General features: G+C 45.6%; 1 protein-coding gene across 10 annotated transcripts in view; it reads right to left on the reverse strand.

Moving 5' to 3' along the window:
• ANKFN1 (ankyrin repeat and fibronectin type III domain containing 1) overlaps positions 1–27701 on the reverse strand; it is a 376151-nt gene that overhangs the window by 137883 nt on the left and 210567 nt on the right. For all 10 annotated transcript variants that reach the window (XM_053301930.1, XM_053301921.1, XM_053301928.1 and 7 more), the window contains 2 exons: positions 17867–18068; positions 1823–2033 (listed from right to left, as the gene is read on the reverse strand). In XM_053301930.1, coding sequence (XP_053157905.1) covers positions 1823–2033; positions 17867–18052 — 397 coding nt within the window. In that variant the 5' untranslated portion in view covers positions 18053–18068. The remainder of the gene's footprint in view (positions 1–1822; positions 2034–17866; positions 18069–27701) is intronic.

The following is a 27701-nucleotide window of genomic DNA, read 5'->3' on the forward strand; positions in this document are numbered from 1 at the left end:
TGGGCCTGGGCCTGGGCCTGTGGGGAATGAGTGGCCATGGCAGTGTCAGCAGCGAGGAAGCGCCCAGTCAACCACTGCTGCTGCTGCTCCTGTGGGGAGAAGCAGGAGCGGGGCTCAGGTGAGGATGGGGAGGTCTCTGGGGATAGGCAGCTGCAGCTTGGCCAATAGACGCCAGCAACACTCCAGCCATGACCAAGAGGGGTGAGGGGGATGGAAGCAAAGGGATGGAGGAGGAGGAGCAGGAGTGCAGCTTAGGTTAGGGTGGAGAGATCTCTGAGGTGAGTGGGGCTGTGGCAGGGGGTGAAAAGAGCAATCACGTACTAGTGCTCAGATGCTCTGCGAGGGTTAAGCTAGTATAAAATAAAAGCAATATACCTCAGTTTGCCAGTCTTCAAACATAAGACCTTTCAAATGGCACACATACCACCTAAGCAGAGACAGGGCTGATCACAGCCCACGTGGAGCCCCAGGTAAGTAGGTGCCACTATAGGATCAGCAGCCTTCCTACTGAAAGCATGGGAATTGCTTTTTGGAGAAATTAATTTTCAAGCACAATTCTCTAGCCTGGATTCCCAAGTGTGGATAATATTGGTTTTAAGAACTGGGGGACAGGAAAAAAGGTACAATGATTAACATTTTGCAAATTACTACTTAAGGTAACTGCCTTAAAATCATTAATGGCTGCACTCACAATCACAGCAATCTTGGTTAAAGAGTTAACCAAGGTCACTGAATGAACCCTGAGGAGCTGATTGTAAGAACCCAGAATTTCCAGGCAATCCTGGTCAAACCGCTGTAGTTAAATTGTATTTAACCAGGATAAATAACACGGATTATTGTACTATTTTTATTGTCATGATTGTGTGAATGCAGCCAATATAAGATTTGATTTTTTTTTAACAGCAACCCTCAAAGTCATGTTCATTCAAAATAGAAAAACCTGAATTCAGATTCTCAAATTTTGCTACATTTCATGGTTGCACTAATCTTAATGTGTGAAATTTAATATTATTTCCTATTTTGTTATTTGTACAGCACCTAGATGTCAGCAGCGGAACTTGCCAAATGCACCTGATTTATTTAATATATTTGCAACATTTCTCCTCATAAAGAGATATGACAGACACACGAGCCCTCTTCAGACCTGATCAGCAACCCGAACGCTCACAAAAACGGAGCGGGCAAAAGCAGAGAGAACATCCTGCTGCCCCGCTGTCAATCACACCCTCGTGCCAACAATCACAGTTATGGTGCTGTTCGTTGGGAGTGGGCAGCACCCTAAGTGTGATCACAGTTAATCCATGAGCTGCAGATCCAGGTTGCAGACCATGGATTCACTGTGATCATGCTTATTTATGGTGTCACCCTGCTTCAGATGAACGGCGCTGTAACCGTAATCATTGATGAAAGGGGATGATTGACAGCTGGGCAGTGGGACTTCCTCCCCACTTTTGCCTGCTGTAACCATGAGTGCCCGGTTACTCATAATGTCTGAAGAGAGCTATGGCCAGGAAGTCATTTTGATTAACCCTAAGAAAGCAGGGATGTGCCAGGTGAAGGCTTTATATCCCAGTGAATTACCAGCTAGCCTTATTACCATAGAATCCACTCCCATAACCCCCTCTTTTGAGATCTAGGTTGGAAACTGGGTCCACACGCCTTTGCTCTGTGATCCAGACTGGGTCTTGGCCTCCAGTTGCTGACTCCTGCATATGCAAACACTCACGCAACTGGTTTCATATGTCTTGATGGAACTGCCCATTGCACTGATTGGACCTTTTCCTGCACAATTCATTTGCTGCTTGCAATCTGCTATACTTACAGTGCGGACTCTCCTTTGCCCCAACTTTCAAAAGAATCTTGGCAATGGGCACATTATTTGTCAGGATAGCGATGTCCAGTGCAGTTAATCCCTCACTATTAGGAGTGTTGAGATCCAGCTCCTCAGGTGTGTATTGATAGAGGAGAATCTGGACAGCATCCAGGTCCTGCTGTTCCACAGCCTCAAACATGGCTTCGCTGCACGGGAAGTTCTGTTCATCGGCAGCAGAAAATATAACAACAACAACAACTGTCAATACAACTGTGTGTGTTAGGGCCTTTCCATGCAACTTCAGAAAATCATTTCTTATTCTAAGCACTAAAGTATTGCTAGATCCAATCCTGCATTAGTTTCATCATATCTTTGTAGCCACGTTATGGAAGTGAGTAAGACTATCTTGCTGTTGGTTGGGAAGGGAGGGAGGGGTGTTAGCTGGAGTGGTTCCCCTCTACCCCCAGATCAAGGGGATGGTCACTGGAGAGAATGGCAGCCTGAGCAACCACATGACCAGGGCCTGGAGTAGAAAGGTGCATTTGTGACCTTCTATCTCAATAAAAGCCTGGCTAAAAAACTCAGGCTACCCTAGCGAAGATTGCCAGGGCTGAGCCTGATCCTGGCATTCTACATGAGCAGCCCTATCTGGGTAGGGCTGTGCAAGCCCGAGTAGGGCTGCTTGCGGGCATGCCCTCTACTTTTCACATAGTTGAATGGTAATTGCAAATTCTTTATGAAAAGTAGTTCAAACTATGTTGACAAACTACTTTTTGATAGTTAATTATTGTAGTTTAACTACTATTACTAACTGATTTCATCGGTTAGGGAATAACTATTATTTAAATAATTCATTCTTTATTATGAATTATTATGAAAACTCTATAGATACCAACATAAATCCATCTTTACTGAGGAGTGCAGTAATAGAAAGACTACCCAGTTCGGCAGGACAGATTCCTGTACCAAGAACTTATAACATTTCGGACAGACAAGTTGTTTGAAAAATGGTTATTCTCAGAATGTTATCTTGGTGCTAGAATGTTGGCATAATCCATTACATTCACTGCTGTTTCTAGAACTTCCTATCTGTGAGTGAAACTACAAATTACAGTGGAAAATAATACAAAGTAAGAAATGGACCTAACCAGCTCATCTCATTTCATGTATATACTTCATATATTTTCCTCCTTCAATTTGTATAGAAATAATGAACAATGAAGATCTCAGGGAAGGAGGACATCTGTCTGAGGAAGTGGGAAATGCTCCCTTAAAAGGGACTCCTTCCTTGGGTGATGCGCCCATATCTACTCATACATTGTATACTCCTCCAGGGCGTGGGGGCCTCCTAGTAGTGGGTGATTCGATTGTTAGGGAAATAGATGAGTTTGTGACTCACGTGTAGACTGCACAATAACTTGACTCCCTGGTTCAAAGTTTGTGGACATCACATAGCATCTAGAAAGGCTGTTAGGCAATGCTGGGGAGGATTCAGCTGTCAGTCAGCCCTAACTTGGAGAAGCCAGGGAGGGAACTTGAAACCACCTGCTCTTCCCAGAGCGGTTCCATCCCCTGAGGAGAATATCTTACAGTACTCACATTTCTAGTCTCCCATTCATATGCAACCAGGGCAGACCCTGCTTAGCTAAGGGGACAAGTCATCCTTGCTACCACAAGACCAGCTCTCCTCTCTGAGAGGTAAGGGAGATGTAAGGGAGATAGCACACGCCAACACTAGGTAAGATACTCAGCCTATAGGTGCTTATATACCAATGCCACAAGCCTCCGAGCCAAGATCAGTGAGCTAGAGTGCTTGGTTGCTAATGAAAACATAGATATAGTGGGCTTAACAGAAACCTGGTGGAACAGTGAGAACCAGTGGGACACTGTTATTCCTGGGTACAAACTCTACAGAAAGGACAGGGAGGGGAGTATTGGGGGAGGAGCAGCACTCCTCCCCCAAGAAGAGAAAGAATCCAACAAGCTAGAAAACCTAGGAGGACAAGAGCCCTCCACATAATAATTATATATGACAATATGAGGACTAAAAAGAAATATGTTACTAGGGATATGCTGTCGCCCTCCAGATCAAAATGCTGAGAGTGACCTGGAGTTGAAGAAGCAAATCAGAGAGGCATCAAAGAGAGAGAGAGAGAGAGCTGTAATAATGGGTGACTTTAATTACACGGGTATTGACAGAGACATACTAAGCGACTGTGCCTTAGAACAGTTGATTCTAACTAACCAGAGAGAAGGTAACCTTGAACTTAACCCTGAGTGGTGCCCAGGACCTGGTGCGAGATGTCAGCGATGTAGAACCATTAGGTAATAGTGGCCATAGCGTGATCCAATTCAGTTTATATGCAAGTGGAGCACTGCCAAGGAAGTCCAAAACAGATGCGTTGGACTTCATAAGAGGAGACTTCTCAAAAATGAGGGGACTAGTAAAAAGGAGGCTGAAAGGGAAAGTTAGCAAGGTCAAATCACTCCAGAAAGCATGGAACTTATTTCAAAATCAGAACAATTGAAGCTCAGTTGGAATGTATACCAAGAAGGAGGAAAGGTACCACCAAGCTCAGGAGGACACCAGCATGCCTAACAAGCAGAGTCAGGGAAGCTAGAAAAAGGAAGATTTCCTTCAGAAAATGGAAATCTGCTGTCAAAATGAAGATAACAGAAAGGAACAAACTCTGGCATAAGAAATGCAAGGAGACAATAAGGGATGCAAAAAGAGAGAAGCATAAAGCTAGAAGGGTTATGGGGAATAAAAAAAAACTTCCTTAAATATACCAGAGGCAGCAAACCTGCCAGGGAGTTGGTTGGACCCTTAGATGATGAGGGCATGAAAGGGATTTTTAAGGAGGATAAGGAGATTGCAGAAAAGCTGGATATGTTCTTTGCGTATATCTTCATGGCGGAGGATACAGACCATATACCCGCTCTGGAACTGAGCTTCTCACGCATGGAGGCTGAAGAACTGGGCCAACTGGAAGTGACAAGAGACGATGTTCTAAACTGTCTTTAAAAAGCCTAAAAATTAACACATCATTAGGGCCAGATGGTATACACTCAAGAGTTCTGCAGGAACTCAAATGTGAAATTGCTGATCTACTAGCAAAAATATGTAACTTGTCCCTACAATCAGGCTCTGTACCAGAGGACTGGAAAGCAGCCAATGCAACTCAGATTTTCAAAAAGGGATTCAGTGGGGGTGGGATGGGGGTGTTCTAGGAAACTATGGGCCAGTCAGGTTAATTTCTGTGCTGGGTAAATTGATGGAAAGCATATTTAAGGACAAAATTGTTACACATATAGATGAACAGTTCTTGCTGAAGGAGAACCAGCATGGCTTCTGCAATGGCAAGTCTTGCTCACTTTGGAGTTCTCTGAGAGTGTCAACAGACATGTGGATAAAGCTGATCCAGCTGACATGGTACACTTGGACTTCAAAAAAGCTTTTGACAGAGTTCCTCACCAAAGGCTCTTGAGTAAACTTAGCAGTCATGGGATAAGGGACAGGTTCATGTGTGGACTGGTAACTGATTGAAGGACAGAAAACAGAGGGAAGGAATACATGGACAGGCTTCACAAAGGAGGTAGGATCGGTACTGGGACCAGTGTTCTTTAACTTGTTCATAAATGATCTAGAAGCTGGGGTAAAGCAGCAAATTTGCAGATGATACTAAACGATTTAGGGTTGTGTACTCCAAACAGAGCTCCAAAAGGATCTCTCCAAACTGGGTGAGTGGGTGGACAAAATGTCAAATGTGGTTCAGTGCAAGCAAAAGTAGTGATGCATATTGGGACAAAAAACAAACAAACCCCAACTTCACATTTACACGGATGGGGTCTGAACTATCAGTGACTGATCAGGAGAGAGATATTGGGGTTATGGTGAACAACTCATTGAAAGTGCCGACTCGGTGTGCGGGAGCTGTGAAAAAGGCCAATTTCATGCTAGGGATCATTAGGAAGGGTACTGAAAATAAAACTGCTAATATTATAATGGACTTATACAAATCTATGATGCAGCTACATTTTGGATTAGAGGGAGTGGACAGAGACAATTTTTTCTCCCTCTCTCACAACACTAGAACCTGGGGTCATCTCATGAAACTGTTGGCCAGGAAATGTAAGACCGACAAAAGGAAGTACTCTTTCACACAGCTCATAATTAATCTATGGAATTATCTGCCACGGGAAGTGATGATGGCCACTAGCTTAGATAGCTTTAAAAGCAGTTTAGACAAGTTCATGGAGGACAGGTCTATCATTGGCTACTAGTTTGGTGGCTATAGGCCACTTCCAGCCTCAATGGCAAATTCCCTCTGAATACCAGTTGCAGGGAAGCAACAGCAAGAGAGAGGACATAACCTCACCTCTTGACTGTGGGTTCCCCAGAGGCATCTGGTGGGCCACTGTGGGAAACAGGATGTTGGATTAGATAGGCCTTGGGCCTGATCCAGCAGGGCTGTTCTTAACTTATGTACATTAATTAAATGTATAAAGTCCCTCAATGCTAGTAAACTGTTTTGTTTGACCTGTTATTATGTTTCAAATTCCAACCCCTGAAATACAGCTTTAAAATACAGTTGGAACAGTGATACACATGTGACACAGAGCCATGGGTCTAATGGACCAGCTGTTTCATGCCCCTTCACCCACTATCCCGTCTTAATTCAGGCATTCTACAGAGCTGTCTCTCTGCGGGGGAGCAGGCTGTGCGGACTCCCTTCTTGACAGAAGGACAGCCTGCACAGCCAATCTGGCCAGAGTGAGGGAGGAGCTTCCTCTTTAACTCCAAATTCATGGGGCCGAAACTGTGGTGCCAGCGTCCAGATGTAACTGGAACCGGAGTTAAGGGTGGCGAAACTTCACTCTGACCAAAGGTTCAGAGTGGCGTTTCGGGAGGAAAACCTCCAGTTCCCTCAATTCAGAAATGAAGGCGCTCTAACCTCTGGACCTTGGGGACCCGGTCCATGGCCTCCACAGTCCAGGGGGAGCCTCTAAATGGCTGGGGAAGGGGCTCCTGCCACCCCCATGCCCCCTTTTTAAAATTTCAGCCACCGTGTGGCCGAGGGGTGAGCTGAGCTGATCTTCTCTCCCTCAAGCTGGCAGTGGCAGTGGCTGGAGCGACGCTGGTCCTGTCCATTCAGCCCAGCATCTCTTGCTAACTGCGAGGCTCTCCTGCGCAACTGAGAGAGATCGTCGCATTTTATCAGAAGCTCCCTGTTCCTAGTAATATGAAGTTTTGTCTGTAGTCAAGAGGCCCTGATATTGCCAGTACTTTATTTCCAAGTCCCTTTAATATCTGATTCACCTCTTGCATATGAATTGAATCAGGGATTGAAGCCAATATGGGGCTTTAATAATTGTGTCAAATCTGAAATGTCAATGGAAATATTGCTAGTTATTGCTTGGTCTTAAAAATATTGCTGAATTACGGGATTAAATTGTAGCCTATTGGATAATTCATAAACAATTTCTCTAGGTTTCTGAGCAAGAGATGTGCCCAAATGTTTGCAAGAAAGCCTTATATCAAATGTCATCATTCACTTTGAAATAAGTTTACCGGGCAGTTCAAAGAGGTTCACCCATTTAAGCAAATCCAATATTTTACTTTTGTGGGCTGAAGAAACTAAGGAACAGCTGAGATTTCTCAAGAAAGATATTAAGGTTGGTGAAAAATTACAGTTCACTGGAGTTTTTGCCTCTGAGTAAGAAAGGAAGGGGGAAGGGGGAAACTCATACAGGTAATTCCTCAATATACTGTGCTCTTCGAATGGTGCATTTAGGGATCTCTGGAGGCTGGAATGCATTTTCCTAGCCTCCAGAAATCCACACTGCCCAGAGCAGTGTGGATTGTGTGGGCATTTGCGCTGTGCGCCTCACACAGAGATCCGGATTGCCTGGAGGAAGGTAAGATTGAACTTGCCCCACCACCACTGCCGCTCCCTCCCCAATGGGCTGCAGTATTCATAAGAATGACCTTATTAGCTCATGTCTAGTATGTGTGTGTATATATGTGTGTGTGTACACACACACACACACACACACACACACACACACACGCATGTTAGGGAGAGAGAGAAAGGCCCTTTTGATTGGCTTGTCTGGCCCAGCTGCTACCTGGCTCATCCTCTCCAAGCATAGCCAGCCACTTTGTGTAGGACAGAGGGGAAAAAACAAATTGGCCTGTTATTCCCGTGATTCACCCTTGAGTTAGTTCCCTGACAGATTTTCCTCATTTTTTCTCTCTTCCTTTCCTCCCTCATGCGTCATGTCTTTAGACCTCTAAATTGTAAGCCTGAGGGAAAGGCCCTGTATTGTTTCTAAATTTTGAACAATACTTAGCAAATAACGAAAATAATAATTCACTACTGATAGAATCCAGGTTTGTGGTGACTCCTAGAAAAGACACACAAGTGCCAGGATTATTGAATGCTTCCTTGTAAGAGTCTGTTGTATGTTTCCTGGGAGAAGATGTTGTATTCTTCCATCTCAATATAATCATATCACTCTATTCATAGCGATATAACCTAAGGATCTCTGACAACTCCTTATGAAACGTCATTGTATATCTCCTTGAAGTGCCCCATTGCCATATAACCATTTGTAACAATGCATCACTATCCAAACATCTCATTTTGGATGTCCTAAAGGACATGAAAGGTGTCTCATAGCTCTATAAGATCCAGAAAATAAATGCAGTTTGGATGGCTAAGCACATGGAAGATGGGACTGACTATGCAAAAGCCTCGCTGCCTTGCCTGCTAGCATCTGCTAATTATTCTGGCCCCAAAAAGAACAATCAGAACTCCCTTTTCACAGCAGCTAAGTACACGAGTGAGGCAGTAAGGACAAGCCACAGGAAACAAAGAAACACATCATCCCTTAATTGAACTGGAAAGAAGCAGGTGCAGAAATATAATATGGCCTGCAGGTTTGGGTTTACAAGAACATCTCTCTAATGCTCTGCAGTGGTGACTTGCCAAGTTCCTCAAAATTCCTTTTCAGCATCCCTTTGTGATAATTAGCTAGTGGCATTCTTCTAGTCAGAAAAAGAGAGAGAGAGAGAGTTATTTGAACAGCAAGGCCCAGCTGAGCATGCTAAGAGCTCTGTGGGAAGGATGCAGCAATTGTGAGGAGTTTTGCCAAACAGAAAATGAATGCTGCTGTGGACAATACAGGCCAAATAATTTCCCTGCACATTCTGTTGCTGCACCACCAAAAGAAGATGTATGTGTGGGCTTAATGGGACTTAAGATACTGTGTTGTGGTACCTAGCCACTACCCCAAAGTCTACTATGGCACCACGAACAGGACTTTGCACATAGTCACCCCATGAGGGAGTGGAAGATAAGCATGTGCCTCTCCTCCAGCATGAGGAAGATGGATGAGGTGACGCAGTTAAGTTCATGTCTCACCTGACCGGCTGGCTCCATGAATGAGGAGGATCTATTTGGGATGGTTTGGGTGGTAAATAAAAAGGCGGGAGGGATTATTCAGAATAGATGCTAGATTTGGGAAGGTGATCGCTGTGCTTCCATGACTGGGTTAAAAACGGAACGTGAGGGATATGCAACCTGCCACCTGCACCTCCTGGTAGTACGCTAGTCTTTTAGAAACAGCATCTCTTGAAATTCCTCAGATGTTTCACATGAGGAAGAACCTCCAGATTTGGCTTGTAATTTCACTTTAGCTGAAATCTGGTAACAACCTAGGGATGTACAGACCACTCCCACCAAATGAGAATTGAGGCAGTCTTACATTCCAGAGGAGTCTTACATTCCAGAGGAGTAGCCTTGCTAAAGTCTGTTGCAGTAAAACAACAAGGTTTTACTAAGCTCAGCATTACTCCCCTGACACTTCCTTTCTCAGTTCCTGTGGGGCTCTGTGCTGGTGGAGGTAGAACAGCAGACGCAGGGCAGGAGGCTTCAGAGGATCACCTAGTGACATTTACAAATGTCTAAAATAGGCTTGGGGTATAAAAGGGAGCTTGCTAACAACTATTTTTTTCTTGCAATGTGTTTCTTTTTTCACCTTACTTCCTATAAATAGACACAGTTGGATTGCATTGTTCACCTCTCTGCAAAAACATTCCCAAATAAGGTGGCCATATGTCCTTTTTTCTTCTGGACAGTCCTCTGTATACATGGACTGTCCAGTTACAGGCTGGTATTGGTTTCGGTCTGATATTCTCAGTAAAGGTAAAGTGTGCTGTCAAGTCGGTGTCAACTCCTGGCGCCCACAGAGCCCTGTGGTTGTCTTTGGTAGAATACAGGAGGGGTTCACCATTGCCTCCTCCCGAGCAGTATTGGATGATGCCTTTCAGCATCTTCCTATATTGCTGCTGCCCGATACAGGTACCAGTGGGGATTCGAGTAGCACTGGGGAAAGTCTCTTGTGTGCCCAGTGGCATTGCTTGGCCCCACCCCCTGGCTGCAGCGGGGTGGGGGGAGCAGACAAACTGGCAGGGGGAAAACTGCCTTGGATCCACTGCAACAGTCAGTCCCAATGATCAGAGCTACCTGTGCAACAGAGAAGTTCCTCCTCCTCTGGTTCCACCCTACACTCTCTTGTGCCTTCAAGGGTAGTGGTGTGCATTGTTTCCTAAGTAGGAGTGCACAGTCTCTGTCTCCCTTGTCTCCAGTCTTACCTCCAGTCTGTCATGTGGCTACAGCAGAGGCTGTGAATGAGTGTGGCTCAAGGGCATTTTCACCAACCTCCTTCTGTCAAGTGTTTTGACATATTTTGCCTCTGCCTCCCTCACCTCTTATAGACAATCTGCAAACAACGGGTTGAAGTGTGTGTGGTTTTGCATCCACAATATTTCAGTCTTTTCCCTACTGTGAATGCAAAAGCATCCTCCTTTTGCTGTCCTGGGGTTGAGGGTGGGGAAAGAGAGCTAAATGAGCAAGAATGGTACTGGGTGTTTCAATGGAGAGGGAGGGTTGTAATTTACATTGCCAAAAAAAGATGTGTAATGTGGATTGCTAATCTTACTCCTAAAAATATGATTTATGTGTTCTTTTTGCCTGATATAGAATATAGAATTGGCCGGCAGCCCAACTGTGGGAATAGGGCTCACACCACCAGCACCCCAACATTTTATCCTCACATCAACTTTATGAGGTAGATTGGGCTTAGAGAGATAATGATAATCAAAACTGAGCTGTGCTACTGCTTCTGTCTTTATCTGAAAGTCCTAGTTATGTGCACATATCTATCAAAACTAATTATTCTTACTCTGTGGTGGATTTCAAGTTGCCCTGAGGGCTGCTTGGACACACACAAACACCCCAAACCCACCTCCAAACAGTCATTCCCCCTCTATGCCCCTCACCCCAGTTTTTTTTTAATATATAGAATCTATAACCCAATTCACATTTTATGTTAAATGCACATAGAATCTGTACAGTTATTCACATGCTGCATTCAGTGCATATACAGTAATACAGGAGACCCTAGTTTCCCTCAGGTTCTCACTTTGCAGATTCACCTATTTGCGGGCTCCTCTGAATTTAAGTTATTGCGAGGGTAGTTCCACTTATTTGCGGTTTTCTACCCTTTCAATAACTGAATTTTCAGCCACTCATGCTGCCTCTTTAAGCTTCCTGGCAGAAGGGAGACTTTAAGAAGTGGCCCAAGTGGCCAGATGCCTTCCTTGCCACCTCTGTAAGCCTGCTGGGGCCTAGAGAGACAGTGAGGAGGGCTCTTGACCCCTCGCTCCACCTCGTTAAGCCTCCCTTTGCACCAACTGGGCAGTGGGGAGAGTGCTTTCATCTTCTTGCTTCCCATCTGGTGCACAGGGAGACATAAAGAGCCAGTGTGAGCGGCTGGGACCCTCGTTAAATGTCCTAGCCATTCACCTGCCTAGGTGCCAAATCTAATCCCGTTTTGGGGGTTAGGTTAAGCACTCAAATATCACGGATTCACTTTTCATGCCCGAAAAACTAGGGTCTCCTGTACACTTCTTATCCATACACTGTATTTGAGGGGGCCTGTATCCGGGTTCACTTTTAAAATGAATTCATTTACAATAATTCACACTTAACTCCCTCCCCGCCTGCCCCACCCCCATACACACACACTTTCCCTTCTTTCAGCCAGAAAGAACAGTTAGCTAATGTTGATGGAACTATGTGTGTTACACTAGTCTATATATTTAATTCTCTTAGCCGGTGTGCGTGTTCTTGATTTGGCGGCGGAACTCTCGTGACACATTGCGAGAGTTTTGGCCTTGGGGGCGAGAGTTGTGAGCAAGACAAAATGGCGGTGGCTGCGGGCTGCCGCCTGGCCTGAGAAGATGGCGGTGAGAAGGAGGCGGCCTCGGCTGGCCACTGGGAGGTGAAGGCGGCGGCAGTGAGATGGCCTGGCCTGGGCAGGCCGTCCTGGTTAAGGAGGAGGCGGCAGCCTTGGCTGGCCACTGGGAGGCGGAGGTGGCGGCAGGTGAGGAGGAGGAGGCAGCCTCGGCTGGCTGCTGGGAGGTGGTGGCGGGACGGCCTGCTCTGGCCAGGTGGTCCTGAGTAAGGAGGTGGCGGTGGCCTCGGCTGGCTGCTGGGAGGCGGCGGCGGCGGGGATAAGGAGGCGGCGGCAGCCTCAGCTGGTCCCTGGGAGGTGGGGGCGGTGGGACGGCCTGGCCAGGCCATCCCGTCCCGGGTGAGGAGGTGGCGGCGGCCCAGCCTGACCGCCGGGAGCAGGAGGCAGCGGCAGGACAGCCAGACACAGGCGAGGGGAGAGGAGGAGAGCCGGTGAGAGGGTAAGGGGGCGAGGAAGCGAGTAGGGCAGCCTGCGGTGAGAGTGGGGCAGGGGGGAGGGGGAGGGGAAAGGGGGGGCAGGAGGGAGGGGGGCAAGAGAGAGTGGGGCAGGATAGCGGGGGAACAGCCAGCCCCAAAGAGTGCACAGATGCTCTGTGCAGGTCGGCTAGTTTAAGCAAATAAAGCACTAAGCCAACTTTTCTTCATACGAAGGCAGTGGAGGGATGTGTTATATTTATGTCTAAATTTTATCTCATTCATACACACACACACACACACACACACACTTTGGCGGTGTGCTCCTGGCCACCCTATACTTAATAAAACACTTGTTTTCCCCATGGGCTGGTTTGTACATAGCTCCCCCTTGCAGGACCGGATATGTATCTATGCATAATACCATATTTATCTGAATCCAAGATTAGATTTTCCCAAGTTCTTTGCTGTTAGAAATCGGGGGAGGAGGTTGTCTTAAATTCACAGTCCTCTTCCTTTCAGGTACATACAGGTATAACCTGTATTTAACCTCTGTGTTTTAAGGGGGTTGTCTTAAATTCAGAGTCATCTTCTATTTGGGTAAATATGGGAATAACCTTCCAATTAAACATCTTATTACATACATAAAAGAGAAGCCATATTTGTGTAGCTAGGCATCTAGGGATGAGGAGGAGTTCTGGTCCCAAACAGAATATAGACTGTAGCCCTTTACTTCTTACAGGGGTAGAATCCTTTTTGGAACTGACCTGGGGTCTGCTCTGGAAATAGTATGTGAGAAGGTCCTAGCCATAGGCTTCACTAGGCCACATCATAAGTCAATAGACCTCCTGTGAGGTGAGGAGTCAGCATGATGAACCCTACTCCTTAACACACCAGACCTCTACAGGCTTGAATGGTGGGAAGTTAGTCCCCATCTTCATGCCAAAAGGCCTTGCCACACCAGAGGCCTTTCCTTATGTATCTGAAGATCTCTGATCTGGTGCCGGTGAAATGGCTAATCTCTCATCATTAGGAATGTGTGAAACAATTCGGGTACACAATGATTTGTGACCTGGCTGATTAGGGTGATTTGTAGACAAAACAAATCACCCCTGTGCTCAATTACCCAGATTTGGGTACAAAACAAATCACCCCGATTCGGATTTAAAAAAAATTGGAGATTCGGACCTCCATTTTGTTGCCAAGTGGGTTGGGTGGTAGTGTCCAATGGGTAGAAGCTACCACCCAAATTTCAAAGAAATTGGGCAAAGGGGTGATTTTTAAAGAATTTTTGAAGTTGGCATGTCTTTAAGCTTTTTCCCATAGGGAATAATGGGGATTTCAGCAGCCTTAGTTATAACTCCCCGGGGTGAGGTGGCACCAGGGTGGCCCAGAGTGGGTTGTGATGGGTGGTAGTGCCCAATGGGTGCAAGGAAGCTACCACCCAGATTGGTAGGAATTGGGCAAAGGGGTGGTTTTTAAATGATTTTTGAAGTTGGCATGTCTTTGGGGCAGATTCGGGACAGAAAATGGGTGTCAGGGGCAGAAGAGTAGGTCAGGTGGTAGTGCCCCAATGGGTGCCTATTATCACCCAGATTGGGCCAATGTTTGTCATTGAAAGCAGCTTCATTTGCTACCAGAGAATCTACTCTCAGACCACCTCAGAAACAACAAAATGTCCCATGGGCTTGTGGGTTTCGAGGTGGTTGGCACCCTGTGTACATTACACCACCACTCGTCCTGGGCCACCCTGGTGCCCCCTAAGTGGAGTTATGGGGCTGCTGAAATCCCCATTATTCCCTATAGAAGAAAAGATTAAAGATGCACAAACTTCACAAATTCTTTAAAAATCGACCCTTTCACCAATTTATTTGAAATCTGGATGGTAGCAGGCACCCATTGGGGCACTACCACCTGAACCACTCTTCTGCCCCCGAAACCCCCTTCCTGCCCCAAATCTGCCCCCAAAGACATGCCAACTTCAAAAAATTCTTTAAAAATCACCCTTTTGCCCATTTCCTTTGAAATCTGGGTGGTAGCTTCTTTGCAGCCATTGGGCACTACCACCCACCACAACCCGCTCTGGGCCACCCTGGTGCCATTCCCCGTGGAGTTATAACTAAAGCTGCTGAAATCTCCCTTACTCTCTATGGGAGAAAGTTTAAAGACGTGAAAACTGGCGCAGCAGGGAAATGCATGACTAACAAGCAGAAGGTTGCCAGTTTGAATCCCCGCTAGTACTATATCAGGCAACAGCGATATAGGAAGATGCTGAAAGGCATCGTCTCTTACTGTACAGGAGGAGGCAATGGTAAACCCCTCCTGTATTTTACCCAAGAAAACCACAGAACTCAGTGGGCGCCAAAATCAATGGCACACTTTACCTAAACTTAAAAAATCATTTAAAAATCACCCCTTTGCCCACTTTCTTTGAAATCTTGGTGGTAGCTTCCTTGCACCCATTGGGTACTACCACCCACCACAACTTGCTCTGGGCCACCCTGGTACCTCCCACGTGGAGCTATAAGTTTGCTGAAATTCCCATTATTCCCTATGAGGAAAAGCTTAAAGATGCGCCAACTTCAAACATTCTTTAAAAATCACCTCTTTGCCCAATTTCTTTGAAATTTGAGTGGTAGATTCCACCCATTGGGAATTACTACCCACTCCACGCTTTTGGCCCCAGGACCCTTTTTTGATTTGAATTGATTCAGATTCGGAAGATTTGAGTACAAATAGACTCTGGGATGATTTGGGGAGGCCAGATTCGGACCCCAAACAAATCCAGGATGTTTCAATTTGAGTTTAAATCAAAACAAAAAATTGATTCATGGACACCCCTACTCATCTTGCCAGATATCTTTTAGCATGCCCAAAGAGCTGCAGTCATATGAAATATAAGCTATTTGATAGTTAGCTATATGTATACAGGGGAGCACCATCTTCTTCCTTTGCTATGTAAACCACTTTGAGAACCATTTCATTGAAAAGTGGTATATAAATAATAATAGTAAGTACTGCAGAACAAATGTGAACAAATTGAAGATATTTTAGAGTAGGCAAAAGAGGTAAATACAAAAGCCTTTGATGCTGAAATATTGTAATTTAATCTTGAAAGTGTAAATTGATTTTGATAAGAAAATACACTAGCTGCCAGTTTAATGTGTCACATTAGGATGTGCTGCTAGCAATTTCTCACACTATTTTGAGGGAAACAGTCAATGTAAGAAATAATACAGACTGCAAATGATCGTCTCTATAACTGCACCAAGTCTTCCTTTTTGGAACTGGGGTTGATAAAGAGATGGGGGGAAGACTTCGGCAACTTGTGTCCCTCCCTCCCACATCAGGTCAAAAGCGACCAAAAGTTATTACTCTCTTCTAATTAGTTTTCTTGGATTGGAGGAAATGAAATGGCTAGGTCTTACTCTGTGTACCACTTTATGTACAGAACAACTGTACCACATGACAAATTCTTTAAGAATATTGGCAGAAAGGCCAGATATTCCACTGACATGAAAACACTCTCACAATGCTCTTATAAGCAGCCTTGAAATGTCAGAATGGAGCAAGAGCCTGGGCAGGGAGACTGAAAGGTATCAATTTTGTGACTCGCACAGAACGTACTTCTCTGTAGAGCTGGAAATCTAGCAGGACTGGTGAGAACTGAACTGACACTAACTGATGACCTTTTAAATACAAAACCTTGAAACAAAGCAGGCAAACGTCGATTTCACATAAACTGTACCACTTCTGACAGCAGGTGAGGAATCATATGATCTAAGGCCTCCCTCTCCCTCCCTCTCTCTCTAACAAACAGTTGAGCTGGTTCAGATGAACAACAGCCCCTGCTTGTGAAAATGTCAGGATCATGGCGAGAACTCACCTGCCCTGATCACTAAAGGATGTGCTGCTCACGCAATCTCAGAAACGACTTTAATTGTGTGTGAGGGGAGTTCATCGGAATCACCCCTCTACACGCACTACAAAACCTTGTTTAAACTGTTGGAATTGCAATAGCAATTGGATTATTTCTAGTCAGAAAGTAAAGGGTTAATTTTATCTTACACTCCTGGGTGGGGTGGTGGTGGTGTAATATGTTAATCGATTCCTGCATTCCAGTATGTACACACTGACTTCTTTCTCTCCATCCTAACGACATTAACCCCACTTTCTCATCCAGCATGATTAGGTTTTACTAAGTTTTTCTTATCTTGTGTAAGCTTAAAGTAAATGTTAGTTACAGTTATAACTTATGACTCCATGTGGATTCAGCAGAACAAACTGCTAATGTAAACAGGGTTCTGTAGTGTGTGTAAAGGGGTGATGCAGAAGAACACTCCTCACACATGATTGGCTATAATTGAGCAGATGGGTTCAAAGAAACTGGGGCCCCCAGTTCCTAAGGGCCCCCCAGTTCTACCCCTTCCTATTTTCTTTATTATCTCCCTTACTCCAAGGGGCTGCCGAGGAGAGTGGCGAACATGGGCCGCCTCTACTCTAGCTATGCTCCTGCACGCAATTAGAGGACACGCCAAGATCATGTCTGCACATTCTTTAGTGGCATTGGGGCGGGTGCATTCACACATTATAGCTTATGGGGGTCCATTGTTCATCTGAACCAGCCCACTGTCAAAACTCTCACTACATATAAATAAAAGTCGAAGAAGCCATGACAGTTAAATTAGTTTACAATCAGTTTCTATTCTTAGTAGTTGGAGTGCTAACTGAAATCACTGATAGGAAAACTTCAAGTTGGGCTAAAAAGTCCACTTTTTAAATAATTGTCGATATCAGTTATACATATAATTTCTGATCTAGATCCACTCTGAAAAATACACAGTACAATTCATATGATTCAGTCACATGAATCAGCACATTTTAAAATATGGTGGTACATCAGCTCTTTTGTTGTTTTCCCTCATATTTAAACCATTCAATATAATATATGTGTATGGTATCAGTTCTGTGGGTAACCATTTGTGATGTGAAAATAAATAAATACAATACAATACAATACAATACAATACAATACAATACAATACAATACAATACACACACACAACCCTGACCCCAAGCAATCTTCCATTGTTACAAATATACACACATACTGTGCTCCACCTCATTCCCTCTAGCATTTTACAGGTAAAATAGGAACTCTGTTTTACACTTTGATAAGAGCTAAGCTGGGGGGAAATCTAGGGGAGGCGGGTGGTACTGACTGAGGATGGGCATACGCAAGCTGCTAAAGCTAATTCTGAAGAGAAGTGTGATTGTTTTTTCTGTTACAATAATTGATTAAATATGAAGAACTTACCACTGATGACTTTCGGAGACTCAGGCGGTCTGATCTGGCTCTGAAATAAGCCTCATCAAAAGATGAGTAACTTCCCTTCAGCTTCTCTGAGAGATTCCGATAGAGTCTCTTGGCAGCATTCGGAGAAGATGGGGGGTTGTTCTTTTTTGTCTGGGAAAGCTGTAAGCTCTGCATCTGCTGGGTCATTTTTGCGTGGCAATTCCTATGGGGAAAACAGGCAGAGCTTTATTACTAAAATACATACAGGTTGGATTTGCTAATCCAATGCATCAGAAACATACAAATATTCTGCATGAACCCCCCCTCACCTCACCCAATTCTACAATTAGAAGAAATGTCGCAAAGCATGCAGCTTTGCATGCATGTTTTGAAATATTTGATTAGATTCCTTCCCCCTTCCTAAAATTGGATTTTATTTTTTTGGTTTGAGAGTTCATAAACCACTGGAAGAAACAGATGCATAGGGCCAGTAGAAGACTGGCCTGGAGGTCATGAGAAAGATCTAACTGACCCCTCACCAGGGGTGTAACAAGGCTGGAGTAGGCCCTAGGACAAAAACTGAAGATGAGCCCCTGACCCCTTCTGAAGATGGTCCCTGTCATGGCCTGCCCCCTCCCCCACCTTCTTCAACGAGGCATGAGGGGGAGAGCAAAGAGCAAGCTGTCACCCAGCTAGCAGGCCTTTCCAAAGGGCCCAGGGACATTTGCACCTCCTCGTTCAATTGACGCTACGCCACTTCCCCCCACCATCCAACTCTATTTGCTGAAGCTGGAGTGAGGCAAAACTGAGAAACATTTGGCTTTTACTGTAGCTGGCATCCCAGCAGCGTTTGCAAAAAGGAAGCAGGAAGTGATCTCTGACAAACTGGTCGATAGTCATTGCTCAGAGTAATTTGACTGTTTCACACACTGTTCTGCTTCCAAGTTTGATTATGTTTCTCTTCTGTTTATTCATATTCATCTAACTTTTTCTCCAGGAAGCTCAGGACAATCTACATGTGCATGGTTCTCCCACCCCCACCCCATTGTTATCCTCACAACAAATTTGTGAGCTAGTTTAGCCTGAGAGACACCCTACGGGGTAAGGGGACAATGGAGCAAGGGGGGACGACCATCCCTTGGCCACCGGGGTAGGGGGGGGCGCCAAGGCACCTCCTTGCACTCGGCCAGGACACCCCCCTTGTCCCCTCCTGCACTCAGCCAGCGAATGAAGCTCTCACGCCCTTCTCCTCCCCAGCCAGTGTTTCATTGAAACACTGGATGGGCTGGGGGTGGGGGGGAAGCCCAGCCAGTCAGCATTTGAATGAAAAGCTAACGGGAGGATGGGAGATGGTCTAAATGGGCCCCTTCCCAGGCAGTAGCCACGCCCCTTGCATCTGACATCAGACACAGGGGGCATGGCCAATACCAGGGATAGGGCCAGTGAGCCCCTGTAGAGCTTCCCCAGTCAGTGGTTCACTTCCCTGGCTCTGCGTGGAGGCAGGGGGAAAGCTGCCAGTCAGTGATCGAATGAACCGCTGACTGGGGAAGCTCTGCAGGGGCTAACTGTCCATGCCCCCTGCCTCTGACATCAGAGGCAGGGGGCATGGCTTGGGATGGGTGCCTGCTTCGCACGCACAATTAAAATCAAAAGGGGCAGGGAGCCGCTGGGAGCACTTTGTCCCCCAGTTGCAGGCAAGCTCCCTACACCCCTGATGTTCTATTCATACATTATGTTCATAGGAACACGAAAACACAGGAAGGTACCTTACAGCAATTCAGAGCATTGGTTCATCTAGCTCAGTATTGTCTATGCTGACTGGCAGTGACACTCCAAGTTTTTTGGCTGGGGAAGATTCCAGCCCTACCAGGAGATGCCAGGGATTGAACCTGGGACCTTCTGCGTGCAAAACAGGTGCTCTACCACTGAGTGACAGCCCAGCCCATTGTTCAGCACACATACAATCTAGTCACATTCAGACATTAAAAACACATCCTGCCCTGCAACCCATCAATCATTGTTGCTCCCTGCCGCTCACACTTAGACTGGAATTTGGCTGAATAGGGAAGTGCCCTATCCATGATGGTGGGCACTTCTGTGATTGCAAGGTGGGGGCAATCTAGCCTTACAATCATGGAAGCACCCACCATCACAGATAGGGCACCTCCCTTTTCAGACAAACTTTGTGCTAAGCACTGAGTGGAGGGGAGCAACAGTGATTGATGGGTAGGGGGTGAGACTTCCAACGCATTCGGGCCACTGTACATGGTTAAAGTAGTGCATTTAACTGCCTGGATGGGGCTTCTCTGCACAGTGTACACAGGTACAGATTTGTACACAAGCACAGTTATTCACATGCTATGTTGAATGCAGTCACAGCAGTACACTTCCAGTTTGCACTTTGTATTTGAAGGGGTCTTTACCCATGCCCATGTTTTAAATGAATGTAGCTTCAGTCATCTGAACACAGGAACAACTTAATAAGGCTATGTGCATGAGCAGTCCTACCCAGGTTAGGGAAGTCCTACCTGGGTAGGGCTGCTCATGTGCAGCAGCAGGATCGAGTCCGATCTTGGCACTCCCTCCCCCGGAAGCGAGGATTTTGTACCCAGGCTTTTATGTGGGTTAAAGGGCACGAGCACACCCTTTACCCAAGTATGGTCATCTAGGTACCGGGTCGTGTGTACAGAGATGGGTGCCTAGAGTGCTCATCTCATGGGGGTATCTCTTAATGCACCACTTAAGTCCCATGGGTCATTGTGGGATATCTGGAGGTCAGGACATATCACTTAAGTCCCATGGGTCATTGTGGGATATCTGGAGGTTAGGACATATCGTCCCAGCCTCTGGAGATTCAGACAGGCTTGGAGCATTGTGGATCGCCTGGGAGGGTGACCTGTGCTCCACCCAGTATGTTCTCAATCATCTGGGGGGAAGGTGAGTTAGACCCTGCTTTCTGGCCCACCTGCCCACCCAGTTGTGTGAATAGCCTTAATGTCTGAATACCTGTAGGACTATAGTGATGGCCCTATGGTCACCCAGTGAGTTTCATGGCTGAGCAGGAATTTGAACCCAGGTTTTCCTGGGTTGACATTCTAACCATTAAACAATGTCTGCTACGTCTGCTATGATGTTACGAAAACTCAAGCTGTGTTGCTTTTACCTTTCTCCGGATTCCACACTCCTATTCCTGTGAGGATATAAAGGCATTTCACACAAGATAAGAACTGCTTTCATGGAGAAAAGACATGAAGTGTACACAGTAACATGTGACAAACACACATGCCTATTTAACTGCATGAACAGGAATCACCACTATCTACTGGAGATGTACAAACTGATTAGGGTACAAATCGATTTGCACCTGAATCTATCTGATCTGGGTGGTTTGGAGACAGAACAAATAACCCCTGTTGTCCATTGGCTAGATTCGGGTCCAAATTGAATTGCGCCAGATTCTATTAGAATCGATATGAGATTCAGATTATTCCTATTAATTTCCCCAGATTCCCAGCTTTCATTAAAAAAAAAAAGCTAAGCTCTAGCCCTTGTAGAAGTGGACTTATGGAGCAAAATGTGTGGTCACTATTTTTCAAGTGTTTAGATTCTTTGGTGTATAATAACTTTTCCTCGATGAATCCTTATGAGGATTCATTACACATCTTCATTTTTTCTATTCATGTTGACTGTCTTTGGACAGTGCCAACTGTCAACTGCCATGTGCTAACTACACTCTCCCCACCCGCAAGGAAGTGGGGTACTACTCAGTTTATGTTCTAGAAATTTTTTCAAATGTTTAGACTCTTGTGTCTAATGAACATTCCTCATAATGAATCCCTATGAGGATTTATTACACACCAAAGTGTCTAAACCCCGAAAAAATTCCTAAAATATAAACTGAGTATGCAGTGGCTTGCGGGTTCGGGGCTGGTTGGCACATGTGATGCCACTAATTCCCCACCTGCAAAGCAGTGGGGTCAAAATGAACAGAAGAAATGAAGGTATGTAATGAAGACACCAATGAATCTAAACACTTCAAAAATTCCTTAAAAATACATGGGGTGTGTGTGTGTGGGGAGGTGTAGTTGACACATGACAGTTGACTCTATCCAATGACAATCAAAATGAACAGAAGAAATAAAGGCTTATAATGAATCCTCATAGGGATTCATTATGAGGAGATGTTATTAGACCCCAAAGAATCTAAACATTTCAATATTGCTAAAAATAAAATGAGTACCCCACTGCTTTGCAGGTGTGTGTGTGTTGGGGTGTAGATGGCACATGGCAGTTGTTGTTGTTGTTGTTGTTAATAATTCAATTTCTATACCGCCCTTCCAAAAATGGCTCAGGGCGGTTTACACAGAGAAATAATAAATAAATAAGATGGATCCCTGTCCCCAAAGGGCTCACATTCTAAAAAGAAACACAAGATAGACACCAGCAACAGTCACTGGAAGTACTGTGCTGGGGGTGGATAGGGCCAGTTACTCTCCTCCTGCTAAATAAAGGGAATCACCATGGTAAAAAGTGCCTCTTTGCCCAGTTAGCAGTTGACAGTTGGCACTGTCCAATGACAGTCAAAATGAACAGAAGAAATGAAGGTGTGCAATGAATCCTCATAGGGATTAATTATGAGGAAGTTATTATACACCAAAGAATCCAAACACTTGAAAAATAGTGACTGCACATGTTGCTCTGTAACTCCGTTTCTACAAGGGCTGGAGCTTAGCATTTTTAAAAAATAAATAAAATCTGGGGATCCATGTTAGGGTTAGGTTAGGGTGACTTCGAATCCCCAATATGTCTTATGGTGGAAATATATAAAATCAGTAAAAACAAAACAAAAAAATCATTAAAAATCAACCAAGTGCTCCACTGCCTTGAAATGTGGTTGGTCGGTGGCACCAATGGGGACCTACCCACCACCCATATATGATGTCCCTAGGACCTTTATAAGTGGTCAGAATTGATCGAAATCTGAATTGAATTGAATCAAATCCAAACAGATTCTGGGGTGATTGGGGGGGGCAAATTTGGACACAAATAAAATCAGGGGTGATTCTATTTGGGCACAAATCAAATCGAAAAAATTGATTCATGCACATCTCTACTATCTACTACATGTATATTACTGAGGATTCAGGAGGTGAAACACAGATGAAAATATCAATTTGTATTTCTGAAGCACATTATAATAAGTATAATTCAATAGAGATTTTTTCCTGCTCCAAATTTGTTTCGCCTCTCAAATGAAACAGAATGACACTATTCTGCAACTGTGAAATGAAGACATAAAAGTGTGGAGGCTTAAATTGTGACACGGTGGCCAGGTTCAGACTTAACAGGGTAACTGCAGTTACAGCTGGCCAAGGATCTAACTGAAGTATGCCCAAACATGCAATACCATGGTTACAGGCCAAAAGCTAACTCAGTTTTGCCTCGCCAAACTGCAATTGGAACCTTCGGTTTTCTCTAAGCTGTGCTTCCAACAACTGCAGTTTTGCCCCCAAAGCGTTACGCTCAACTGCTGACTTGGCTGTAACCATGATTTCACGCCCATTTCCAAAACCCAGTCATAGAGGCAGTGGCGACACAGATCCGCACAAGGACGAGGCTGTTCCATGCTTTCAGCACTTCTTGCTGGCAGCCTCTCGGAAAACCGACCATGCCTCTCCTTTTGGCCATGTAGCAATGGAGTTGCCATGCCCCATCCTGGACCGGCCAGCCTGTCAAGCCTCACAGCCACTTGGGGGCACCCTCGATTCCCACTCCGTCCCTTGCTCCCCACATCTGGCAAGTGGTAGGCTGAAGACACAGGATGGCAGGATGGGCACTCAGTGCTTTGCTCCCCGAGAAGGGAGCAACAGTCATGAATGTTCACAAGCAAAAATACTCCAAGTGGCAGCACATGCAGGGCACCCCATCATGGCACTGGGAGGGGGCAAGTGGCTGGGGGGGGAGGAATCTACACACCATGAAACCTGCATACGGCACCATGGTGGACCCAGCCCAGGAGCTTTGAATGGGTTTAAAGGCCGCACCTAACTCCTGAGCCCACACTGTCCATGCAAGTGGGTATGCCCTGGCAAATGGCCCCCTCATGACAGGGATAGCCAGCATGCACAGGGCATCACCTCTCCTGCCGGAGAGCAAAACTCCTGGGGCCACTTCTGTCTGGCTTTGAGGGGCTGCCACAACTTGGGATTCAGAAGCAGCAAAGTTCTACTTTTTACACATATAGGTTGGGGAAGGGGGCCCCAGCCCTTTCCCCTGTTGTGGGGTTCATGCCCCACAGGCTTACTCATGAGCAGGGCTAGGCGCCCCCAAACAACTCACAAGAAGGACAATTTTTGGGGGGGGGGATGCCCGGACAAATCATAACTTATTCAAGAGGGCAATACATCTCCTTTCCCGAACAACACCTACCTCATGAGAGTGTCAAGCCATGGAGGATTTGAATAAAGCCAGGTTGCCCTGTGCAAGCGATCCTCGGGGAAGGCTACCCCAGAGACTTCTCTCCTTGTGTTGGGGACCACCCAGCAGCATGCCTGCCCATTTATACATGTGCACCCTTGCCAGCACCCAGGAACGGCCACCCCACTTTCTCAGGGTGGCCGGAGAATGGATGCCTCCCTTTCTTCCGGGAATCCCCACACTGGGAGATCTACATATGGCATGATGCCGGGAAATATTAAAGGTCCTTCCCAGTGCCTCCCCCTCCCCTTTGTGCATGCACCCAGGCAAGGATAAAGGGAGTGTCTAGATGGCCTTTGGGTACAGAAATTCTGCATAGGAGAAGAGAGTGGGGAAGTTTCAGGGGGATCTGTTCTATTTTTAACAAAGAGAGTGGACAAATGTGGCCCAGCCGCTGTCCTGGAGTGGGGTGTTTACAACCCTGGCTTACTCATGAGCAGAGCCAGCAGCATAAGAACCTCTGTGATGAGGGTGACTATGAAAGCCCACGTAGGCTATTCCCACTCATGAGAGTGTCAGGCCATGGGTGCTCCAAGTAGAGCTGTGTTGTTGTGTGTTGGGAAGTAGTGGGCAGGGGCATCTCAGAGATTGATTTCCTGATCCTGGGACAGCAGCCAAGGTGCCTCAGACACAAGCCACCTGCTTGGCCATTCGATTCTGTGCACAGGTGTGCCCTCACCTATGGCCGCTGCAGTCAACCCAGCTGCCCCGGGGTCGGGGGGGGGGCAGAGGAAAGTGCCCTCGCTCATGATTCCTCACACCCACTTATCTGCATATGGTGCACAGGTGGCGCAAACCTGGGATTTTTAAATTTGCGTAAATGCATGGTCCCATTGGCCCACTCCGTGGTTGTACACACGTCCAGGCTATGGCACATGGGCTGTGAGGATGTCCTTGGGTGCGTGTGTGCAAGGCTTCAGAGGGATTTGGGGAGAAGGAGGTAGTGGAGATTTCCCCCCGTTTTTTTTTTTTACAAAGAGAGTTGGGGGCCCCACTAAAGCAGGGCCCCCTTGGATTCCTTGATGGTTAAGCGGGCTGGCTATTCTAGTGAGCTCGGAGTACATAGGTGGGGATTTGCCTCTTTACAGGCGAAACCAGTTTATATTCCCAGTAGAGTGGCCCTCTCATGAGATTGCCAGCCCACCCGGCAGCAAACTGCCAGACAGAAGGAATTCGCTTGTGTCTGGATGGGTTGCTTTGCTGGGATCACCCCTACAATCTCTTCCCAGGTTATAGTAGGATAGAGCTCCCCAACATCCTTTGCCCTCCCCCATCTGCATATCCCATTCTAGTGAATGTGGGGTTTTCCCTCCCCTCCCCCACTGAAAGTGGGATTCCATCCCCCCAGGCCCCCAACCCCCCAGGGAATTCAAGTTTTGTGTGGTGCTTTTGGTGTGGGTGTCTACTTGGGGGTGGGAGCATTATCACCATGGCTGGCAGAAGCAGTGCTGCCATTGCAGGGCATTTAAAGGGCTTCCAACGCCTTTTCCCTGCTGCGGGTGGGTGGAACATTCCAAAAATGCACAATCACGTTTGGCACACCCATTCAAGATCGTAGCCAATTGCAGCTGTCCCGGTGATGTGGTGACACTTTGCCCACAGTCTGGCAGCGGAGTTGGCTGGGATTGGGCTGGGAGGCTGAGCAGCAGGGAGGGGCTCACCTCTTCTGGAACTGCAGTTTTGTGGGCCGCGGTTTGGTGAATCTTTGCGGCACAAATTGAAGTTAGGAATTGTAACACTGGCCACGATTAGTGCAGTTATCCTGTACATCTGAACCTGGCCAGTGGCTGGAATCGCTAAAGTTCCCAACCATGCCTTGGATATCAGACATCAGAAGGATCTTTAGCCTTCTTTCTATTGAACAGTTCTCACTTGCTGTTGAAGCAGATTGCTTCAGTTTGGCTCTTAATTAGTCTTTTATTATTGAATGCTCAGTCCCCACTTCCACAAACTCCTCTTAACTTTTCCTCTGTCTACTGTGAGAGCTGCTGGTGGTGAAGCAGACATTTGAAACATGACGTGATCTGATCACGTCATACCCATGACGTGATATAATAACCATTACATGAAATAACCGTACGCATTTCCTAAGCTAACCAAGTATTGTAAACAGACAGTCTTCTGAATGACGAAACTATGCTGGGAGTCAGGCTACAATTACGTGCACAACGAAAAGAGTGCCTCGTTAAACACGAACGGCAAGGTGTACAAATGGAAGAAAATTTTCTAAAAGAGCCATCTCTGGAACAGAGCAAGTAAGAATAGATGGAGAATGAAGTGTGGTGGAGAAGCAGCAGGCATTCAGAATTCACTGAGTTTGTAGCCTTAAACTGATCTTGGTTTGCTGCTCAGGTAGCATGAAATAAAGGAAACATTATACCTTAAAAAACCCCAGCATTTATAAATTATGTATATTTGCTTATTTTGCCCATTTTGCTCGGTTTCTGCTAGACAGAGGGATGTACAAGCACTAAAGTCTCACTCTGTACACTAAAAATCTGGCTCTTCCCCCACTGAAATATGAGATCTCACCAGGTATACAAATTCTCTACACACATACTTCCAAGCTTGTCATTACAGGGCTGAGGACTAGAAACTTAATTTTTTAAAAAAGAAAATACTGATTCTCAAGATGTGCAGCGTATTAATTTTTGTGCTTGTGCAATACAGTTACAGAATAGAGTCCCAGAGAAGTAAGCTACACACAAAAAGTCAATGTTTTCAATAATAATACCTATAATTTTGTTCCATATGCTTGCATGACAGTCTGCCTGTCCACCTCATTCCTCCTGACTTACTTTACCAGTGTAATTAGGAGCAGAGGCATATCTAGGGAAAATAGTGCCTAGGGCAAGCACTGAAATTGCGCCCCTTGTCCAAACATACGGCACCCATCTTTCAGATAACTTTACCATCATATCAGCTGAAAAATACAAGTCAAGCTCTTTAATCTTTTCATATTTCAAAAATAATTTAGAAAACTACAAATTTCAGTAAGCTGGGGCTCATGAAATACCCAAATACTATGTGGAGGTATACTTGGGAAACTAATGTCTAATTCTCTACTATGTATTGTAGCATCACTATTACATAAGTTTTAAAAAGAAATGGAGAATTTGACTTTTCCCTATTTACTCTGAAAATAATTAAAAGATATGCAGAGTAAACTGTGTCACTGCTTGGAATATATTCTAGTATTTCAGAAAGACAGTTAAAATGAGAGAAAGAGAGCAAGAAACTCCCAGTGGGTCTTAATACTAAGGATTTCACACTGATTGAAAGACAAACTCACCATTAATAGCCATATTATTAAGACATCACATTTAACTCAATTATAACAAGAAGCAAAGTAAGAGCAAATGAATACAATCCTATCTCA

The sequence above is a fragment of the Hemicordylus capensis genome, chromosome 2, assembly GCF_027244095.1.
Source record: "Hemicordylus capensis ecotype Gifberg chromosome 2, rHemCap1.1.pri, whole genome shotgun sequence".
Taxonomy (NCBI): Eukaryota; Metazoa; Chordata; class Lepidosauria; order Squamata; family Cordylidae; genus Hemicordylus; species Hemicordylus capensis.